The following is a 22,913-nucleotide window of genomic DNA, read 5'->3' as shown; positions in this document are numbered from 1 at the left end:
AGGGGGCCCATCTGTGTGCTTTATATCACTGTTTAACTTTAGTCTGGAGAGACTCACCTCGTCAACACCCTGCCTGTAGTGCAGTCCAACAGGACTGTTTGTCCTTCACAGGAGGAGCTTTGCTCTGATTTCATTGTGGAGTGTTTTAAAATAAGGTTCTAACTCAAAGACTAGGAAATCTTAGGTGTTCCACAGGCAAATTTCTGATTAGCCCAGTAAAAATGATACCATGAACCACCATGCCAGTATTCAATTAAAAAAAAAAAAAGGCTCAGTTTTGCTATGTTTTACAGCCACCTTTAGGAAAATCCATAAATGGCTTAGCTTACGCACAGCTTCACCTTGTCTCAATAAGTCATAGAGTGTTGTTGGAGGGAGGAGACATACAGGTGGTTTCTAGGGTTTGAGAGTGGTGTGGGAAACGTTTGGCAACGGCACACGTTCTCGATCCTTTAACAGCATTGCCATTACTGGAATGCGTTGTTTTTGACCAATGAGGCATATTATTTGATTAGAAAATAGTAAAGCACTGTTACAGGCTTCATCTGTCTCTGAGGATTTCTTCATGTTGGCCTTTAATAGTATTTTTATTGAAGCATTTACACATATCATACCAAGATTAATTTGTATTGTGTAAAATATACTCTTACACATAGTTTATTATTTCATTCTTTGGATTTTGTTTCAAATAGGTTTGAGGTGAGATAGGAGAGGATAGAAAGGTCTCTCTATGTGCGTCGTCTAACTGCTAATCTGAGCTGGAGATGTCAAGCTTATGAGACAGAATAGAAATGATCAGTGTCTCAATGGCAAATATGCCTTTGTACTCTAGTTTGAGAGTTTAGTTCAATTCTTGCATTCTTCACATGTTCTTTTCCCTTTCAGACAGTTTTATTGTCCGTTTCTCAATCTAGCTCTCATCGTCTTTCTGCCTGTCCCTTAAACTTCACTTCACGTCTCTTTGGCTTCATGTCTCTTGTCTATTTCTGAGGTGGGTAGGTAAGCTGCTCAGGTTGGACGGTGTACTCAGTGCTGGTGGGCGACAAGAGCTGTGTGTGGTGGCCTGGTACAGCCCTGTCTCATGACTGGGACCTAATCCCCCAATACCACACACACACACACACATACACACACACACAAAAGGGATCTCTACCCCAAATCTTAGCACTGTGGTCTTATGAGGAGCTGTGTGTGAAGTTTTTGAGGAGAAAGATGTGACAGACAAGTGTATACGTATGTGTCACTTTCCAGCTCATCGTCAGTTAGGTGTGTTGATTGAGAACAGCTCGCCATGCTGTGGCTACAAGCAGGTACTCATGATCTCCTTCCACTTGTGGCTTGTACTCTCTGTCTCTGTGATACATTTTTAGTTAGTAATGAACTATTTGTGTCTAATGAACTCTCTTTTCATGAGCAGGTCTGGGTATTATTCCAAGTTTGCCAGATATGTTTTGGATACCGTACACTTTAAAGCTGTTTTTAGTGTAATCATTCATAAGCTTAGTCTTGGATAATGTGAATGGTGATACCGGTATTTGTTGGGTTGTCAGATAAAACATTCTTCAGAAATCTGAAGTCCTGCAAAGCTGTAAATATAAGTTTGAGAACATGGCCAGCTCTAAGTGTATGTCCTGTAGAGTTATAGACAATTGTTTACAGTTCTTAAGGGATTTAATAACTGAATATAACTGTAATAACTTCATGCGACTGAAGACTGTTGCATGAAGTTCAGGCTTAGTAAACCTTCATTTTTTCAGTTTGGCAATAAGAGGTACTTTGTTACTGGCTTGGTGAAGGTTAATTCTGTTTATAACAATCCTTTTAATAATTGTGGAGATATTTGAGTTATAATAATAATAATAATAATAATAATAATAATAATAATAATAATAATAATTATTATTATTATTATTATTATTATTATTAGTGTAGTGCTTCCTTGTTCAGGAAAGAAACTGCACGTTGGGAAGTGTTTGCTATTTACTGTTTGATAATGATATGGACTTTGCTCCCTCATTCTGTGCTCTGGTGTGAATTAGGAATTAATGATTAACACCCATGCAGACAACACACACACACACACACACACACACACACACACACACACTGTAATACTGTTTGAGTTGTTGTATATTGCTTTTCCATGGAGCATGCTGACCCTTCAGTAATTTCTCACACAACTGTTTGTGTGTTTTGTTTGCTGTATTTTGTTTGTGCTTGTTTGAAGGCAAATGTGTAGAATAAATCACAGTATTCTAAAACCCAGTGTAGTGTTAGCATTTTGTGTGAATGAAATATAAATTTAATATTGAATTTATGGATAGATTTATGAAATTAGTGTTAAAAATAATGAATAAAGAGAGAAATCAAAATGTATAGAATCAAAGATATTATTCTATCCACATTCACTGGATATGAGCAATTGCACGCTCTGATTGGCTACTCTACTACTAGGATATCAGCTCATATACCGTGAGTAGAGAAAAACATAATGGTGGAGCATTTTGCTGAACCAACTGAGGACGAAATAAAAACTCTACTTGAAAACAAAACCCCCCAAAAATACAAAAAAAAGAAACAAAATATGGAATAAAAGTATTTGATGATAAGAATGTATCTTTTTCATTTTTCAAGAATTATTATTATCAATTTTTTTCCCAAATTACTACTGTCATTTCATCAGTTTGCTTACTTTCTAAGTGGAAATTATTTTGTTGGAGGTTTTGAATAAAGTTTTTATTTATCGAATTTGCAAGCAATAACAATAAAAATGCTGTTTCTCAAAATCCAGTGAATGTGGATAGAATAAAGCAGTTATTCTACTCAATCTCATCATACATGGCTTATAGCCAACTCAGCACTGCGCGCCTTGTCGGCTATCAGCTCATGTACGACTTGATTTCATGGAATAACTGTTAATCAGAGGATCAAGTAGAGCAGATGGAAAAGATAAGATGAAAAGAACACAGTTTTTATGTTGCTGACAAAGATTATGTAAAACAATAATGGAGTTAGGGATGAGCATGATAGTTCTTCTCTATCTAGGACAATTAGACAATTTAATAGCAAATATATATTAAAACATCTGGATATACAGTATTACAGCTGTGCATGCTCACCATAGTTTTCCAACTGCATGACTCTAGTGGACAATGCACAGGCGATTCTAAATGAGTTCTGAGATGAGCAACACACACACACACACACACACACACACACACACACACACACACACACACACACACACACACTCTGTTTCTGTTTATCTTGCGTTGTTGTCCACTAGACAACTCCAGCATTGAGGTGCTGTCCTGATCTCCCAACCCCCAATCTGACCCTCCGACAGAGAAAAGGCCTGCGTGTGTGTGTGTGTGTGTGTGTTTTGTGTGTGTGTGTGTGTGTGTGTGTGTGTTTTGTGTCTGGAAAAGTGTACTGACAATCAGGCCACTGTTTGCATATCACACAGCTGGACACATCCACGTCAATCCAGAAGCAGTCTCACTAACTCATACGCCAGTTAAACAACTCATGTAGCCATGAGAATTTTACTGGTTGAGCCTTAAGTGCAAAGTTTACCTGAGCAGATGTACGATTGTAAAATGGGCCAGATTTTTTCAAAGCCTTTGTCATATGTGAAATCATGATGTCGGTTTTTGCAACTAGAATTTCAGTGTGAATGTAAAAAGTATAAATATATTCCTCATGCCGTAGTAGGTCAGTAAGTGATTATCCAGTTACAGGCAAGATCTTGGTTGTTCTATATCCTGAGGTTAGTTGTGAAAGCTTTATCAAGCCACTTTTGTTCCATTTTATTTCTTATAGCTTTGCTAAACATTTTGTTTCTGTATCATATACACACAAGAAAATTATTCCCATTCTTCCAGACCATTGTTGTCAGTCAACAGTCAGTAGCTGGTGGGCATGTAACGATATATCGTGCTACAATAAATCTTGATACAAATTTATGACGATTTGAATTGATGAAATATAAAATGAATTGTGTTGATTATCAGGCTAACATAATCTCTTAGTTTTTTTTGTCTTTGCAACGGAAGGTATGATAATGTACAGTAGCGTAAAATGTATGTGACTTCACCCTAGGTGGAAGTAACACAGCTCTAATACAGCAAAAACACACACACATTTAACTGGGAAAGAGCTGTTGCGTGATTGACTGTACAAATAGATTTAACGAGAAGTCTGAGCTCTCTATTTACAGACTGCTGAAAGCTCAAGAAAAGAGAAGCAAATAGAGGTAGTAGAAATGTTCATAAGAGATTAACATTTTTATTTTTAATAAAAGGAAATATTTTAGTTAATAGGCAATTATATTTTACTCCAACCTTTATAAATGTGGATAAATAATTATTGTTGGTTATTAAGAAAATGAAACAAAAGTTGTTTTTTTTTTTAATTTAACTAAAGGAATATTTAATTTGATAAAGGATAGGAAAATAAATGTTACTTTTTATAATAAAATTTTGTTGATTATTATTTTTTTCAAAAATATGGTGGGAAAATTGAATTGTGAACCCAATAACTGAATCGAATTGTGAACTGAGTAAATTGTTAAATGCCTAGTAGCTGGTTACCTCTTGTATGTTTTGTCATGTTCTCCATTTTTCCCTCACCTCCACCATTCCTTCTTTATCTCCACACCAGAACATCTCTGTTGGTTCACCCTCCTCCTTGGGCTGAAACCCCCACCCGCTTTCTCTCAGCCGTTATCAGTGCTGCCAGGGCAGATTTACTGGATGTGATGGGTGGGGTGAACATCTGGGTCTTATTAAAGAGCAGTCATCCCTCTCCTGCCCTCTCTGCTTGCTGGCACACATTTAGCACCATGTTACTCAAACAGGGTTTCCACAGTAATACTTTCATCACTGCTTTCTGTATGGGAATTCATGGAGATACAGTACCTGTGTTGTGTGCTGTGTTGGTGGTGAAGTAGAAACTTCCTGGCAGCACACTGCAAACAACCACAACAAACCACAGCAGGTTCTATTGGGTATTGTATTGTATTGTTTATTTTTGAATAGGGACAGATACAAAAACATAGATATCTGGAACAGTTATCTGATGTATGCATCACAGTATTTGTAGCCAAAGCTAATTCACAACACTTGTCCCTAGTTGGGCTTTTAATTAAACAAAACAAAAAGAAAGAAAATGAATATTTAAAATCTATGAAAAAAAATATATATATACATAAAAATAAAATAAAATAAAATAAGAAATAATGGTCATAAAAATTAAAAATAACAATAGCAATAGTAAAAATAAAAAGACAAATAGCAAGCTAAGTATCTAAACTAGTGATTCAAACTAAATATGAGAGCAGAATTGCTGTTGAACTAGCCATTGTTTTGTTTGTTTTTTGAAAGGGAGAAATGTAGCTATGGATTTTAAACTGTCTGGTAGAGAATTCCATAATTGTGTTCCTTTTATTAAAAAAGAAGTTTGTGCAAATGAAGTTCTACGGAATGGAACAGTGCAATTGCCTTTTGACGTTGCTCGGGTGGTGGATCTAGTACCACTTTGCAGTCTTGTTATTGACTCACAGAGCAGTTGAGGAGCAGTATTACTGAGGCATTTAAAAACCAATTTAACTGTGTATAATGAAATAAAATTAGTAAAACTGAGAATCTTATATTTGTTTAAAATTTGGCAATGATGATGCCTTATTCTTTTCTTGTCTAAGACTTTGAGAGTTTGGTTATAGAGGCATTCTATGCATTTTATTGTTGTCTGGTGAGCCTGAGACCATGTAGTCAAACCGTAAGATATATGTGAGAAAATCATAGAATTCATAAAAACAAAGGCACAATTTAGAGTTAAGCAATTTCTTATCATCTTAAAACATCCTAGATTTGCCTTAATGGTTTTACACATTTTCTTTACATGACTTTTAAAGTTCAACTGATAATCCATGATTATACCCAGATATTTCACTTCGGGGACTTGCTCAATGGGCTCACCGTTAATTCTTATATCCAGGGTGTTTATTGGTTGTTTCTTTATAGAGAAACACACAGAGTTTGTCTTTTTAATGTTTAGGGTTAAACAGGATGAAGCCAGCCAAAATGCTATTTTATGCAAGGTAGTATTTAGTTTCTCAGCCACAAGAATACAGGTCTTACCAGATGCATATACCACTGTATCATCTGCATACATCTGTAGACCTATATCTGGGCACACATCTGGTAAGTCATTGATATAAAGACTGAACAGTATAGGCCCTAAGACAGTACCTTGAGGGATCCCCGTTTCAATTTTAAGAAAATTAGAACTCACATCATTAATAGTAACACATTGCTCCCGGCCCTTTAAGTATGACTCAAACCAAGACAATGACTTTTTAGAGAAATTGAACTTAATTAGTTTTGAAATTAAAATATTGTGATTGACTGTATCAAACGCTTTTTTTAAATCTAGGAATACTGCACCGACCACATGCCCTTTGTCAAGTGATTGTTTTATTTTTTCAATTAAATAACAAGTGGCGGATTCTGTAGAGTAGTTACATCTGAATCCGAATTGCAAAGGATGCAAATAGTGATTTGACTCAAGGTAGCGCATTAGTTGTTCTGAAACAATCTTCTCCAGGACTTTAGAAAAAACTGGAAGAAGACTAATGGGTCTATAATTAGATATAATTCCAGCATCTCCAGATTTAAAGAGTGGTATTACTTGAGCAGTTTTCCACCCATCTGGGAATTGTCCAGTTTTAATAGAGATATTAATGAGATGGGTGAGGGGTTGGACTAGGATGCTGCTGTATTTCTTGAGAAAAGCTGTGTCTAAATTATAGATGTCTTTTGAGTATGTGGTGTTTAGGTCATTTATAGCTTTTAAAACAGCAGTATGACTGACCTCTTTAAGGTGAAATGAATTCTCTTGGTCATCGATTAATGCTGTTTGGACGGCATTATTCTTACAGGGGAAACCTGAGGCAAGGTTCTTGACAGATTCTATAAAGAAATTATTAAATTCGTTTGAGACTTGTGTACTATCAGAGATGACATTTTCTCCAAGTTTGGACACAGGGTAAAACTTCAGCAGGCTCCATACTTTGTTTCTATGACAAAGAGTAAAACACATCAACAAGTCATGGTCAAGAAGTTCTGTGTTGTTGCCCTGTGTCCATGATGAACTCAGTTGTTCCTAGCAGGCTTCATTCCTGTGTGAAAATAATCTATTCTGTTCTGTTGATGTCATGAGAGATGATGCAGGTTCAAGAACGTAGCCTTGACTCACTCAAGACCTATTGAGAAATAACGAAGTTCTATTAAAGTTAGAATGGGGGGCAAGGGGGTGGCGAGAGAGAGAGAGAGAGAAAGAGAGAGTTTTTCCCAACACTAACACTGAAATTCTTTGCATACCAAACTGGGTAGCTGCATAATCTATCAAAGAGGATAGTGCCGGGGTTCAGGGGATGACTGCCCACCCACTCCATACCATCCCCCTGACCTTCAGTCTACCTTCACTCCATCCCTCTTTCTTTACCCTATGCCATTACTTCTCTCTTAACTTTGTGCTACATTCTTGTTCTTCATTTCTTTTCATTAACTATATTTCATTAAATATATTGGATAATCATTCAGTAATTTCAGTGACACTAACAGAAAACGTATGCGGAAATTATGTGTGAAGTTTTGTCTTGAGGACTTTTTTGTGTAAAGGTGGGATAAGTTAGAAAGGGGAGGGATGAGGTAAATAATGGTCATGCTGACATGAATATGAGTATAAGCCAAATGTGCTGAATTATGATTCACTGCTGGAAAGGTCTGATGAACCAATTAGATGGAGTGAGTCAACAAAACCTCTTTGTCAAACTGACATCACTACATACCTTACTGATGTCTTACACGCATGACTCCTCCCACCAACTTTTGTCCAGATCAAGTCTGCAGAATTTCCATAAGAAGATGTGCAAGGACATACGTAAAACATTTCGGATCAGTAAACTTTGCACAAGGAATGTTATATGGTAGGCAACATTGAAAAATGTGTTATAAGATTGTAAACATGGATTACATGCGCTAAGAAATTTCATAAATATAATAAAATAAAATAACAATCTCTTCTCTTCTCTTCTCTTCTCTTCTCTTCTCTTCTCTTCTCTTCTCTTCTCTTCTCTTCTCTCTAATATCAGGTCATGATATTAACAGCTCTTTGGAGCCAACCAACATCGACACCAGTATCTTGGAGGAATACATCAGCAAAGAGGACGACAGCACTGATATGTGAGTCTCAAGCACCCCCCCCCCCCCACACACACACAGCATACTACGAAATCTCTTTAATATTACACAGTTAACTGAGACTATTACAAATGAATTTAGCTCCCTGTATAAACACACACTACAACTGATATGATCCAGTATCTGGGAACATGCTCTTTTTCAAACTCAGAACTCTTGCAAATTTTAGTACTATGTATGTTTACTTTGACACCACGTCACACTGTAGGTTTTGGCTCTTGGCTTGTTTGTGTAATGATTGCATTGGAATTCATAAAATTGTTTCCTTTAAACTCTCCCGCAGCTGTTTTTCCGAAGTCCACAGCGGCCCAGGGCCTAGCTACTCCTCCCCCCAGGCCATAGCGTCCTCCTCTGGGGGGGTGGTGTGTGGCTTGAGCCCCCCTATCTCCCAGCGCCAGGGCAGTACTCAGGCTGTTCCCACACCGTGCCAGAACCCCTATCCCCTGCCACCCCCACTCAGTCTTCTCAGACACAACCATCCTTGCCAGAGCCACCACCATCACCAGCCAGTCCCACAGCCCCACATCAAACCTGAGCACTGCGCTCACTACACAGCTGGGTGAGTGAGTGAGCAAGCGAACGAGCGAGCGAGCAAGCAAAAGAGAAAAATTGCATCAGAAATTTAGACATCAAATGTATTATTTACACAAAAATTGATAAGAGGAAGGAGAGAGAAAGGACAGAGAGGCAGAGTAGTTTGAAGCTTCGAGGTCACTATTATTATGGACTCTAACACAAGTTACCCACATGACCAAAATCATATTCTGTGTTTTTAAGCTTACTTATTGGTGGATTCAGAACTCAGACTGTAGGCCAAAGAGCAATGAACAGCAAATAGGATTCTGAACAGGATTTAAAGTTAGTTAGGGTAGCAAAGAACTCCTGTGTTCGTTCTGATAGCCATAGCCACACCTACAAGCTGTAATGCCAATAAACGACTTTCCCCACCCAGTTTGCAAAATGACCTGGACTAAACCTTGACAAATAAAGCTCAAACAAATCTCATCCAGGGTGTGAAGGGAGTCAACCATGAGCAGTCTGTGAGGAATAAGATAAATGGATCTGTACCAATAACCTTTAATGAATGATGACAGCATCGAGTGATGTGTTGCATTTTCATAATCATTAAATGGATTTTTTAACATGGAAAAAATAGGAACAGCAGGTATGGTTGTGAAAAAAAAATCCATGATTAGTTTTTTTTCTGCTTTGTTACATTGCAAAATGCACTTTATTGCCGTGTTTTTATTTTATTAGTATTTTTTAAATTTTTAAATGATGTGCCTTACAACCTCTTTTTATTGCAGAACATTACCTGAGTCTCCACCAGACTCTAGCTCAGAGCCCTACTCCCCCCAGCAAGTGAATGGTGAGTTCCAACAGCTAAAAGGATTTCCTCGAGCACTAGAAGAGAGTTGAACATTTTAAGTAATCAGTGATGGGGCTAACTCTTTTATAGACAGTGACAATTGCTTTACAAATGAATAATGATTCTGAAATAACAATGACAACTGGAAATACACAAGAAACATTATCTCATCGGGTGTCATAGCAATACACTGTACTCACTGCATAGCTGTGGCATAACGAAACTAAGAAAAGAAGTCAGACAAAGCCAAATGATCAAATCTTCTACTTAGTCATGAATGGGGGATCTGTGCATGCAGTTATACTCACAGAAAGAGCAGGTTGATAGTAATGATAATGTTTGCGGGGGATCCAGAGACCAAAAAGAGCTGTGAAAGAGATAAAAAATGGGAGAAGTCCCTGAGGGATAGCTGAGTATTTCTAAAACTATTAAAAATCATGAGCACAAACAGTTATTCAAGATAATACATTATGATAAGGTATTTTTAGAAATAGCAAATGTGCCTTATTTTTTACAATCCACAAAGAAAAAAAAAATATATATATGTTGTTCTATGCACACTTGTGTTGGTCTTTCTCACCTAGGAAAAAGGTGTGGAATATTTTAATCTCACTGGCAGAAATCCAGTTTTTACAATCTACTATTAGCCAAGTGGGACAAAATTGAGATAAGCTACTTTTATTTCACTACAGCGTTGGAGGTTGAATTCTGACAGTAAATATTTTAATAATGTATTCAATGTTGAGTTTATATATCACATAGTGTCAGATAAAACAGGATCTTCATTTTTGTCATTCTTTTCACAGACTCTCACATGCTTCGGACCATGACGCCTGAGAATATGTGTCACATGACCACTCCACCACCCCTGCCACCCCACAGCCACTATCCCAACATACATCGGGACATGTACCTGAAACCGGAGCCCATGATTTCGCAGTACCCGATTGGTCCAGCCAGCAGTGGGGGCGGTGATCTGCAACAGGGTCAGATGCTCCATCAACTGCTACAGCATCCACAAGGACAAGAGTGAGACAGCTTGAAAGAGACAGAGCTATATTGGCATACAATCAAAAAAAAAGTTACAGCAGAGGAAAGAACATAAAAATGGAATAAAATGGACTCTCTCTCTCTCTCTCTCTCTCTCTCTCGGTGTGTTAAAGTGGTATACCTGTTCACCAAGCAAAGAAGAGAAAGCACTCAGATTCTCCTAACAGCACCCTCAATGCTCAGATACTGAGCGGCATTATCAAGCAGGAACCAGGTACACGCATGCCTCCCATATGCCACACATTCTGCTCACATTATTGAAGTCTTTAATCAAGTTGTTTTGATTGCTTTTGTGTCATCAAGGTTTAATGCAGGATGCTGAGAACTCGTATTTGGACCCAAACTACCAGTGCATAAAATGGCAGCCGCACCAACAGAACAAATGGACTCCATTATATGATGCCAATGGAAAAGAACTGTGGGTGAAATCTCTGCTTTACAAAAAATAAAAATAAAAAAATGTAACACCATAACCTTCTACATGCTTTTGGAATTACATATGTTATTCTATGTTGAAATACAGAGCTGGCAGGAATGAAACAGGAAGGATGTATGTGCATAGTGGGTTTATATCAGATGGATGGATTTAATGGGGGTGAAAATGATACTAAAGGCAAGCGAGTGATTGAGACAGAGAGAGAGAGAGAGAGAGAGAGAGAGGATGGAGAGGACTGGGAATTCCATTGAGGTGAGCTGTGTGTAGGAGTAAGAGTAAAAGTAGTTTCGGCTGATTGGAGAAAGGCGGAGAAGGGCAGCAGACAGAAAAAAAAATGAAGTAAAAACGAGGAGAAGAGAACGTAATGTAAATACAACATTGATAAAGGAGCATTTTTTAGAGTAACTGATTGTACATATCAACATTCCACATAAACACAGTTGTATACCAGTACAGAGTGCTGGAAGAAAACAAGAAATGTAAAAAAAGAAAGATTTAGTTAAGCTGGTGACAAAAACACTCCTCTTGCTATTTGTAGTGAAATTAATTTCTCTATACGTCTTCTATCCCTCCAGGCCGATGCCCACGTACAGAGTGGATGCTGACAAAGGTTTTAATTTTTCTTTGGCTGATGATGCATTCGTGTGTCAGAAAAAGAACCACTTCCAGGTCACTGTGTACATTGGCATGTTGGGTGATCCAAAATATGTGAAGACCAGTGAGGGGCTGCAACCAATTGAATGCTTCTACCTAAAACTTAATGGAGTCAAGGTAAGGAGTGATGAAGAACTACTCTAAAAAGCCAGTGGGCCTGTTTGTTGCTTTGAGTACACTGAGTTAACTGTCATACTATATGTTTTTTGTAGTGATGTAAATGGTTGTAATCATTAACTTATCACTCGTGGTGGGTAGAGTAAGCAAAAACTGTGCTTAGTAAAGGTATTGTTACTTAATAATAATAATAATAATAATAACAATAATAATAATAATAATGGATCAAGTAGAAGTAAAAATACTCATCAAAATAATGACTTGAGTATGAGTAAAAAAGGATCTCATTGTCAAATGCGCGAGGGAGGCGGATGTAAGTGCAGAAGTGTTAATTTGAATAAAGTGCGATCTATACATAAAGTGCATGAAACACACACAAAAGCAAACAGTCCAAATCGGCAGACAAGGTCATAAACGAGAATACAGGCAAAGGGTTGATCGAGGCGCAAACAGGATGTCGGAGGCAAAACGAGAACAAGAACTAGAATCAGGAACAGGAGTCGAGAAATCAGGAAAACCACAAACACGGGAAACAAGGCTCGGTTATACGCATTGAACGTGGCATAATACTTCGCATCGCATTATCATCAGCGCAATCCTTAAATAGCCCAACACTTATGGCCCTTTTCCACTACCCTTTTTCAGCTCACTTCAGCTCGCTTCAGCTCACTTCAGCCCCACACGGCGCGCGTTTCGACTACCAAAAACCAGCACGACTCAGCTCGCTTCAGCCCTGCTTAGCCCCTAAAACTCGCACCGTTTTGGAGTGGGGCTGAAGCGAGCCAAACCGTGCCGACTGAGGTTGGGGGCGTGAGCAGACACTCCCCTGTGCACTGATTGGTGAGGAGGAGTGTCCTCACATGCCCACACACGCCCCGCGAGCGCGCTGGGATCTGTAAACACCGCAAACCCGGAAGAAGAAGAATTACGAATTACGAGAATTTCTGAAGCCTTATGCGCCTCGCCTCATCTATACGCTCTTGCCAGTATCTGTTGGCGTTGTCGGTGACAACAAGCCACAGCACCAAGACCAGCAACACTAACGACTCCATGTCCTCCATGTTTATTGTTTACTCTCCGGGTCGTGAGACTACCGCTTAAAAGATCACTGAATCAGTGACATACAGAGCATCGTGGACGAGTTCGCGGAGCGCAAGGCTCGTCGTATGCCCTTCAAATAATGCGCGCAGTAGGCTATTGATGTTTTATTATGAGCCATGTACAGTATGTCGCCTAATGTTTTTTTGTTTCTGAGTTACATGTTCGTTTGAAGGACTTAATGTACAAAATAACATAGTTGCACCCCGTAGTGTTGAAATTGGTAAACACAGTGCATTCAGTGAGGTTTGCACCGCCCTCCTTTTATTTCTGACTCTTCCTGTCACCGTTGCAGCCTCTGAGCGCTCATTCGTATGCCCTTCAAATAATGTGCGCAGTATAGGCTATTGATGTTTTATTATGAGCCATGTACAGTATCCTAATGTTTTTTGTTTCTGAGTTACATGTTTGTTTGAAGGACTTGATGTACTAAATAACATAGTTGCACCCGGTAGTGTTGAAATTGGTAAACACCACAGTTGCGGACATTTTGTAGCCTAAAATGATGTTATGATAAGCTTTAATAAAGGGCCCGGTCATTTGCCCCGCCCCCGGCCCGGCTCTGACTTGTTCCGCCACTGTCACTGATGTCACTGTTTGCGCTGCTTAACGACATCACGTGACGTCCACCCACTTTCGCTAACTCCACCCAATGTGTCCACCCACTTCCAGCCAGCACGGTTCAGCGCGGTTGTAGTCGAAATGCAACTCCAACAGCCCCGCTCAGCTCGACTCGGCACGGCACGGCTCAGCCGCGTTTGTAGTGGAAAAGCGGCATTAGTTCACTAAGAGAGAACAGGCGGGCCTTTTGGTGCACGTGCCACAGCGCGCAGGACTGACACTCATAAAATGACTATTCAAGTAGTGAGTAACTTCATATGATGATTTATTACATCTATAATGTAGTACATTCAAATGTATCAGGATATCACTTATGCGCAAAATATAAGTGCTTGGCAAATAAACACAACATAAAATCTGTTCATTCAACTACTACTATTACTAATAATAATAATAGTGTGTCACATCACAGCAAGAAGGTTCTGGGTTTGAGCCCAGTGGCCAACGGGGGCCTTTCTGTGTGGAGTTTGCATGTTCTCCCCGTGTCCGCGTGGGTTTCCTCCGGGTGCTCCGGTTTCCCCCACAGTCCAAAGACATGCAGGTTAGGTTAACTGGTGACTCTAAATTGACCGTAGGTGTGAATGTGAGTGTGAATGGTTGTCTGTGTCTATGTGTCAGCCCTGTGATGATCTGGTGACTTGTCCAGGGTGTACCCCGCCTTTCGCCCATAGTCAGCTGGGATAGGCTCCAGCTTGCCTTCAACCCTGCACAGGATAAGTGGTTACAGATAATGAATGGATGGATTGATTGATTGATTTTATTTAGTAAATTCAGTGTAAATATACAAACAATTGTAAATGCATTAAAAATACATGGATGACACAAGAAAGTGAAAACACTTATTTCCATTGTGGTCCATAAAATCAAGTGACAAAATGAAGGGAAATATAGAATGTAAAATTAATAATAATAATAATAATAATAATAATAATAGGTGGCACGGTGGTGTAGTGGTTAGCGCTGTTGCCTCACAGCAAGAAGGTCCTGGGTTCGAGCCCCAGGGCCGGCGAGGGCCTTTCTGTGTGGAGTTTGCATGTTCTCCCCGTGTCCGCATGGGTTTCCTCCGGGTGCTCCGGTTTCCCCCACAGTCCAAAGACATGCAGGTTAGGTTAACTGGTGACTCTAAATTGACCATAGGTGTGAATGTGAGTGTGAATGGTTGTCTGTGTCTATGTGTCAGCCCTGTGATGACCTGGCGACTTGTCCAGGGTGTACCCCGCCTTTCGCCTGTAGTCAGCTGGGATAGGCTCCAGCTTGCCTGCGACCCTGTAGAAGGATAAAGCGGCTAGAGATAATGAGATGAGATAATAATAATAATAATAATAATACATTATATATTTAGGAAGTAGCATAAATTCATAAATACAGGTAATTTTGCCATAGGTTAGTTTCATTTTCATAAATCTTCTAGGATAAAGAGTTGAGAGATGAGAGCCACAGGAGAGTGAGCGAGCTGAGCAAAACTGAGCCATGTAAAGACCAGTATAAACGAGCATATAATTTTTGAAACCAGTACCAAAGTCACAACACTGTTTAATCTCTTAAGACTTGACACAGTCCTGGTCTTTGTTTGTCCATTTGTGTGTTCAAACTCTGTGTATCAGAGCAGTCAACATCATAGAAGCTGTGAGCGTGTGAATAAAAATAATTTAATAAATTTAATAAAAGTAGTGAAAAGTGTGTAGTCTAATGTAACGGTGTATAAGTACAGTTTTTATGTATGTAAATGTACTCGAGTAAGAGTGAAAAGTATTATGCATTAAAACTACTCCAATAAGTACAATTTATTGGAAAAAGTTACTTAAGTACATGTAAGAGAGGAAATGTAACACATTACTACCCATCCATCCATTATCCGTAGCCGCTTGTCCTGTGCAGGGTCGCGGGCAAGCTGGAGCCTATCCCAGCTGACTATGGACGAGAGGCGGGGTACACCCTGGACAAGTCGCCAGGTCATCGCAGGGCTGACACATAGAAACAAACAACCATTCACACCTACAGTCAATTTAGAGCCACCAATTAGCCTAACCTGCATGTCTTTGGACTGTGGGGGAAACAGCAGTACCCCAAGGAAACCCATGTAGAGAACATGCAAACTCCACACAAAAAGGCCCCTGTTGGCCACTGGGCTTGAACCCAGAACCTTCTTGCTGTGCGGCAACAGTGCTAACCACTATACCACCGTGCCGCCACATTACTACCCACCTCTGCTAATTAATTAGTTGTAAAAGAAAAATATTTACATATAGTATTTTAGATGAATAATTGTTTAGGTTAATTGTACATTGATAACCCGAAAAAATAATTTGTTCAAAAAATATCCTGACTCAACAGCTGGAAGCCATGAACCAGACCATCAACGTGGAACAGTCTCAGTCTGACCGCAGCAAGAGGCCATTTAAACCTGTACTGTGAGTTTCCTTTTACAATACCATGTCTACAATACAGCAGGAGATATTTCTTCTTCCGAGGTCTTTTTTATCCTTTACTGAAATAAATACATAATAATTAATGGTTTATATGGTTTTTAAATGCATCCCTTCTACAGGAAGCAAACATATAATGGTAAATTTCACAGTGCGTGCTTTGCTGCAGTAATGTGGCATTAGAAGGAGTAGAAGCCTGAAGTGCATATTGCTGTTGTTTTCTGCAGGGTTACTTTGCCTCCAGAGCAAGTAACCAAAGTAACAGTGGGTCGGCTGCATTTTAGTGAGACTACAGCTAATAATATGAGGAAGAAGGGCAAACCAAACCCTGACCAGAGGTATAAATCACACACACACACACACACACACACACACACACACACACACACACACACACACACACACACACACACAAGTTTCCACTTAATTATGTACAGTATAATCCCGACACATACCACAGAATCTCATTCTGCTGCACATATGCTTCAACTCAACATTATAGTAAAGATAGTCAATCAGTGAGCGAGGCTTACAAATTAGCTATGTATGTGTGTGTGTGTGTGTGTGTAGGTACTTCATGTTGGTAGTGGCACTCCAGGCTCAATCCCACAGTCAGAGCCATACGGTGGCAGCTCAGGTGTCTGAGAGGATTATCGTCAGGGTAACCGCTGTCAGTCTGGCTGTGTCTGTCTGACCAACCTCCTCTTCCCAGTGTCTGTCTCTTTTGTGTCAGTCATCTTACCCTGATCAGTTGCCTTTATCCCATGTGGTTCTTCAATGCCGATACCACAGTATACTTTTTTTTTTGTCTTTCTCACAAACTGTTTTTCTCATTCATTCATCTTCAGTAAGTGCTTTATCCTGGTCAGGGATCCAAACCTGAATGGGATGACAGTTACATTATATTTACATTATACTTGCATTATTATTATTATTATAAATTTTATTATTTAACTGTCTGAAAATGTTCTCCCAAGTGGAGCAACAGAAAAAGCATTCTCCCTGTCATCCAGGAATTGCTAGTTTGAATCCCGGTGATGCCATAGCCATTTGTGGCCAGGAGCCTAAGAGGGCAAAATTGGTCTGTGCTCTCAGGGAGGAAGTTGTGGCATACTCTCTCTCAATTCCAATGATGCTAGCCAGTAATAAAGTGGGAGGACAGTGCTTTCCTGTGAGTGTATTATGCCACCCCTTAATATTGCATAAGCAGTAGTTTGCATCGCGTGCCTTCACCCTCCCTGGTTGGTGGCTGTCACGAGATAGGGGAGACCTGTCTGGTGGGTGGGAATTATCCAGATCTAAATTAGGGAGAAACTTGGCAGGGGGGGACTGTCTGAAAATATAAAGCTTCATAACATCCTGCAGCTCTTGATGTAGTGGATCTACATTCCATTGATATACTAATGTAAATCCCACATCGTGAAAGCATGCCTGTGTTTTTCAAACTGATCAGACTTACCAAGCAACAATCTATGTTTTGTTACGTTTATCTTTCATGCTGTTAACCCAACCATCAACTTCAATAAACTTAAACCTTTTAATTTATAATTTTTATAAGTCCACCTAACAACAGACATACTTTTAGAGTATTTATTCAAACATCATACATACACTATATGGCCAAAGGTTTGTGGACACCTGACCATCACACCCATATATGAGCCTTCCCCAAACTGTCATCCTACACAATTGTGCAGAATATCTTTGTATGCTGTAGTATTACAATTTCCCTGCACTAATATGTGCTTGTTGAACATCCCAAACTTTCTCAGATCCTTAACCCTCTCTGTTCCATGGGTGCTTTATCATAGCTGACCCAATGCTCTGACCCTGGCTTCCTAACAAACAACTTCTTCTTTGCTTCTTGGAAAGCTTTCCACTATATTTTGGAATGTGTCTGTTGTGTTTATTCAGCCATGAGAGCATTAGTGAGGTGAGGCACTAATATTGGGTGAGGAGGCCTAGGGTGCAGTCAGCATTCCAACTCATCCCAAATGTGTTCAGTGGGGTTGAGATTAGGGCTCTGTGCAGGAAACTCCAATCCTGGCAAATAATTTCTCATGGAGCTTTGTGCACAGGAGCATTGTCATGATGGAACATATTTGGGCCTCTTAGTTCCAGTGAAAGGGAACTGTAATTCTTCAGCAGACAAAGACATTCTGTACAGTTGTGTGCTTCCAACTTTGTGGTAATAGACTGCATATAGTATATATGAGAAGGCCCACATATGGGTGTTATGATCAGGTGTCCACAAATTCCTGGCCATATAGTGTAGCAAAAGAACCCCATTTACCAAACAAAGAAAAATATATCAAGTTACAATAGCCCCCAGACTCAAATGCACCTACTTTTTTCTTGATAATTTATAATTACTCAAAGAACTCATAGTCTTTCAGTTACTATTATTGTTTAAGAGGCATCAATTCTGAAATTGCTTGGTGTATGCGTACTTCTTGAAAAAGTAGTGTGATGTAAATGTGCAGCTTATATTTAACAAAATATACTCTAATAGTGCCTGTACCAAACTGTTTATTTCCATTATGTCAATTAATTATCATTCTCTCTCTCTCTCTCTCTCTCTCTCTCTCTCTCACACACACACACACACACACACACACACACACCTCTCTGACAGGCGTCTAATCCAGGTCAATTTGAGAGTGACAGTGAGGTGTTGTGGCAGAGAGGTCAGTTGCCTGATTCAGTGTACCATCATGGCCGAGTGGGCATCAACACTGATCGACCTGACGAGGCTTTGGTTGTCCATGGCAACCTGAAGGTCATGGGTTCCCTGGTACATCCATCTGACATTCGCGCCAAGGAGAATGTGAAAGAGGTATGTGTTTTTATGCACAAGCTCATTTCTAATGTTCTGCTATAATACTTAATAGTATCTCATCCTGAGTGCTTTATTGTAGGTGGACACCACAGACAACCTAAAGCGAATCTCTCAGATGCGGCTGGTGCATTACCAATATAAGCCTGAGTTCGCTGCCACTGTGGGCATTGAGAACACTGCAGAGACCGGTAATCGCTTGTACACTGTGAAGCCCTCTATGCATGTTTATTGATGCTTTTTCCAATGCAGATGTATGCCTACACCTTAACCATTACTCTGTATACATATGATATTTCATGCATCTAATACAGCTATTGTGTGTATGTGTGTACACCAGGTGTCATAGCGCAGGAGGTCCAGCAGATCCTTCCAGAAGCTGTGAAAGATGGCGGAGATGTAGTTTGTGCAAATGGAGAGACCATCCCTAATTTACTGGTAGTCAACAAGGTATTTAAACACAAACAATTCTTTCATATTTATTCATTTGTATTTACATAAACAGCACATCTATATGCTGCTGTGTATTTGTGTACATGAGGCGTAGGATTAATCCTTTCACTGTACTTATTTCTGTCATTGGTTTAAAGAGAGCAATGGATTAAGTCCTGCAATTTTGGACTTAGTCATACAGTAGGGTTCAAAAGTCTGTGACCACTAGTGAGAATGCTTATTATTTTGCATTCTTTTCTCATTTACATTTCGAGTGAAATGTAGAATCTTCAAAATGTTGACATGAATTTCAGAAATACTTATTATTTGGTAACCCCCCCACCCCTGCTTTTCCGCTTTTTTTTTTTTTTTGCTTTAATGGCAACAGCTGATCAACTGAGATTCGACAGGTTTCTGTAAAAAATGGATGCTCCATGTTAGATCAAATACACTTGATGCATGTGTCATCTGAGCACATGCTTCAGTGGAAGAGATAAGAATCATTAGGAAAATTTGACCTTTGAATATCCCCACTGTATATTCAGCTAGAACATTTCAATGACAAATACACACTGAACATTGTATGCATGTTTCCCATAGGATCGCATTTTTATGGAGAATGTCGGAGCAGTGAAAGAATTGTGTAAACTAACAGATAATCTGGAAACTCGAATCAATGAGCTTGAACGGTGGAGTCGAAAACTTGCGAAACTACGACGTCTTGACAGCATGAAGAGTACTGTCAGTGGGGGTACAATAAGGTGTGTGTGTGTGTGTGTGTGTGTGTGTGTGTGTGTGTGTGTGTGTGTGTGTGTGTGTGTGTGTGTGAATTACACGATCAGCACATGACTTCTTCAGGCATTTAATCCAAGTTCTGAGAGAAAATATCTAAGTGAGTTTATGTTAGTATGAAAATAAGCACAGTTTCTTTTTATTTCAGCCTAACAGGAAGTTACTTTAGCAGAACAGGAAGTGGTCCACTTAAGAAGAAAGCAGCCAAAACAGGCAATAAGGTATGATGCTTACTGAAACAATTGACCTATTCAGAGAATTACATCCCTAATTCTAAAAAAGTTGGGACACTGTGTAAAACATAAATAAAAAGAGAATGTGAAGATTTGCAAATCATGGAAACCCTATATTTCATTGAAAATAGTACAAAGAAAACATATCAAATGTTGAAACTGAGAAATGTTATTATTTTTTGAAAAATATATGCTCCTTTTGAATTTGATGTCAGGCTAAAGAGGAGAGGGACCATCCGGCTTGTTATCAGTGCACAGTTCAAAAGCCAGCATCTGTGATGATATGAGGGTGCATTAGTGCACATGACATGGGAAGCTTGCACATCTGGGAAGGCATCATTAATGCTGAATGATATATACACATTTCAGAGCAATATGCTATTTCAAGCTACAAGCTACACAAGCTATTTCAGGGAAGGCCTTCCTTCTTTCAGCAAGACAATGCCAAACAACTTTCTGCACATATTAAAACTGCATGGCTCCGTAGTAAAAGAGTATGGGTGCTAAACTGGCCTGCCTGCAGTCCAGACCTGTTTCCCATTTAAAACATTTGGCATATTATGAAGTGCAAAATATGACAAAGGAGACTCTGAACTGTTGAGCAACTGAAATTGTATATCAGGCAAGAATGGGACAGCATTTCTCTTTCAAAACTATAGCAATTGGTCTCCTCAGTTCCCAAATTTTTGCAGAGTGTTGTTAAAAGTAGAGGTGATGCAACACAGTGGTAAACACGCCCCTGTCCCAACTTTTTTGAAATGTATTGGTGACATCAAATTCGAAATGAGCATATATTTTTCAAAAAACAAAAAAAATTCTCAGTTTCAACATTTGATATGTTGTCTTTGTACTAGTTTCAATGAAATATAGGGTTTCCATGATTTGCAAATTATAACATTCTGTTTTTATTTGCAGTGTACACAGTGTCCCCACTTTTTTGGAATTGGGGTTGTAAAAAGAATTAGGTGTTACTCAGGATAAAATGGAGTGGAGTCCAGGGGAATCAATGTACAACTAACAGCACAGTTGAGTTGGCATATTTAGTGGCTAGATAAAATGTAACACACTATGTTGTTCATTACTAAGGCTACACCAATTCGATTAGTTGGTTCTCGGAATCGCCGCTTGAAGAAAATGCGAAATTAAAAAAAAAAAAATTGAAATCGACTGCAGGTTGAGGTCACGTGATGTCGAAAACCAATCAAATCACCCGTTTCACTTTAGATAAAGACTTGTGGAAGAAACATGGCTGTGGAGGGGAATCCTGCAAAGCCTGTTTGTGATTGTTAGGATATTCCGCGAACAGAAGTGTAAAATCTTTGACAGGTGTGTCGAAATTCAAGAGGGGGAAAACTTTGCATAGTTGTACTCACGATGCCGTGAGCTTGTTATCCTGCGATGTGCCAACTTGGACTACAACTCTGTGAAGGTGGGTTTGATTTATATATTTCATTGATTGATGTGAGGGGCAAAAAAAATCATTCGAAGTACAGTATTTATCCATCAGAAGTAGCCTACTCCTGGTCAGATCTTTTTTTCTGTGCATTGTAGATGTTCAATTGACTGTAATTCAATTGTTTATTTAGCCTATCTGTTTACTGGTTTGCCTGATAAAAGACGTGCAGCCAGAGCTAGCCCTTAATGCATATGGGTGGAAATAAGATAAGCTATTAAAAGAGCCATATGAAATGTGTAACAATAATGTATTGTCTTTGTTTTGTTTCTCTATTATGAAAGCCCTCTATTTCCACCGTTAATTTTACCATCAGAGCATTTTTTAAATTTTATTTTTATTTCGCGCGGCCGCTTCATATTTTTCCTGAAAAAATCCGAGAACCAACTAATTAAATTGGTGTGGCCTAATGAATAAAAAAATCAACAACTAAATTATCAGGATGTTTTTCCATTACTTTTTACTTTACTATATTGCAAAGCATGTGAGTGAAGTGACGTTTGTTATTCATCAGCCAACGAACTTTAAGACAGCAGTGGTTTCTATCAAGGAGTCTGTGAACTGTGTAAGGATGCAGCTAGAGTTTATCCAGTTTTAGTGAACTGTTCAGTGGAAGGGTTCTAAAGTTATCCAGAAGGCTGCAGACTGTAAAGGCACCTATTTGAGATGCAAAATGAAATGCTATAGAACGAGAGAGAAGTTAAAAGCTTTGGTTTTTATTTGCAGAGTGCAGTTCCAGACCAGGGCTGTTTGAGTCACAGGTTCCTGCAGGGTACCATACTGGCCCTGGTCATCATCATGGCCTTCAGGTGAGAGAGGAGAATGTACTCCTAATGATAATGACGTACATGTAAAAATGTGATGTCCTATGAGACATTAATATAACAGCCTTACTTTTGTAAGTCACACTGGATAAGGGCATCTGCTAAATGCCATAAATGCAAATGTAAATGTAATGAGAGCACCAGACAAAATGAACACTTTGTCTTGACTTTCTTTCTCTTTTTTCTTTCCCTAGTGTTATCTCAATGTCCATTCTGTATGTGCTAAACATGCATCAGCACAGCAACATGGCTGAGGCAGATAGGTATGTGTATGTCAGAACTTGAGTTTAACTACTATGTTTTAAAAA

General features: G+C 39.2%; 1 protein-coding gene across 1 annotated transcript in view; it reads left to right on the top strand.

The window, feature by feature from the left end:
* Positions 1 to 22,913, top strand: part of myrf (myelin regulatory factor) — a 40,743-nt gene that overhangs the window by 5,024 nt on the left and 12,806 nt on the right. The window contains exons 2-18 of the mRNA XM_060902904.1: positions 8,156 to 8,246; positions 8,548 to 8,823; positions 9,572 to 9,633; positions 10,440 to 10,662; positions 10,797 to 10,897; positions 10,987 to 11,101; positions 11,695 to 11,890; positions 15,944 to 16,020; positions 16,263 to 16,373; positions 16,606 to 16,705; positions 18,671 to 18,871; positions 18,954 to 19,062; positions 19,212 to 19,321; positions 19,904 to 20,064; positions 20,244 to 20,316; positions 22,508 to 22,590; positions 22,800 to 22,868. Coding sequence (XP_060758887.1) covers positions 8,156 to 8,246; positions 8,548 to 8,823; positions 9,572 to 9,633; positions 10,440 to 10,662; positions 10,797 to 10,897; positions 10,987 to 11,101; positions 11,695 to 11,890; positions 15,944 to 16,020; positions 16,263 to 16,373; positions 16,606 to 16,705; positions 18,671 to 18,871; positions 18,954 to 19,062; positions 19,212 to 19,321; positions 19,904 to 20,064; positions 20,244 to 20,316; positions 22,508 to 22,590; positions 22,800 to 22,868 — 2,158 coding nt within the window. The remainder of the gene's footprint in view (positions 1 to 8,155; positions 8,247 to 8,547; positions 8,824 to 9,571; positions 9,634 to 10,439; positions 10,663 to 10,796; positions 10,898 to 10,986; positions 11,102 to 11,694; positions 11,891 to 15,943; positions 16,021 to 16,262; positions 16,374 to 16,605; positions 16,706 to 18,670; positions 18,872 to 18,953; positions 19,063 to 19,211; positions 19,322 to 19,903; positions 20,065 to 20,243; positions 20,317 to 22,507; positions 22,591 to 22,799; positions 22,869 to 22,913) is intronic.

This window comes from Neoarius graeffei, chromosome 2, assembly GCF_027579695.1.
Source record: "Neoarius graeffei isolate fNeoGra1 chromosome 2, fNeoGra1.pri, whole genome shotgun sequence".
NCBI classification, from domain to species: Eukaryota; Metazoa; Chordata; class Actinopteri; order Siluriformes; family Ariidae; genus Neoarius; species Neoarius graeffei.
Note: the sequence above shows the minus strand (reverse complement) of the source record. Positions and strands in the feature narration are given on the sequence as shown.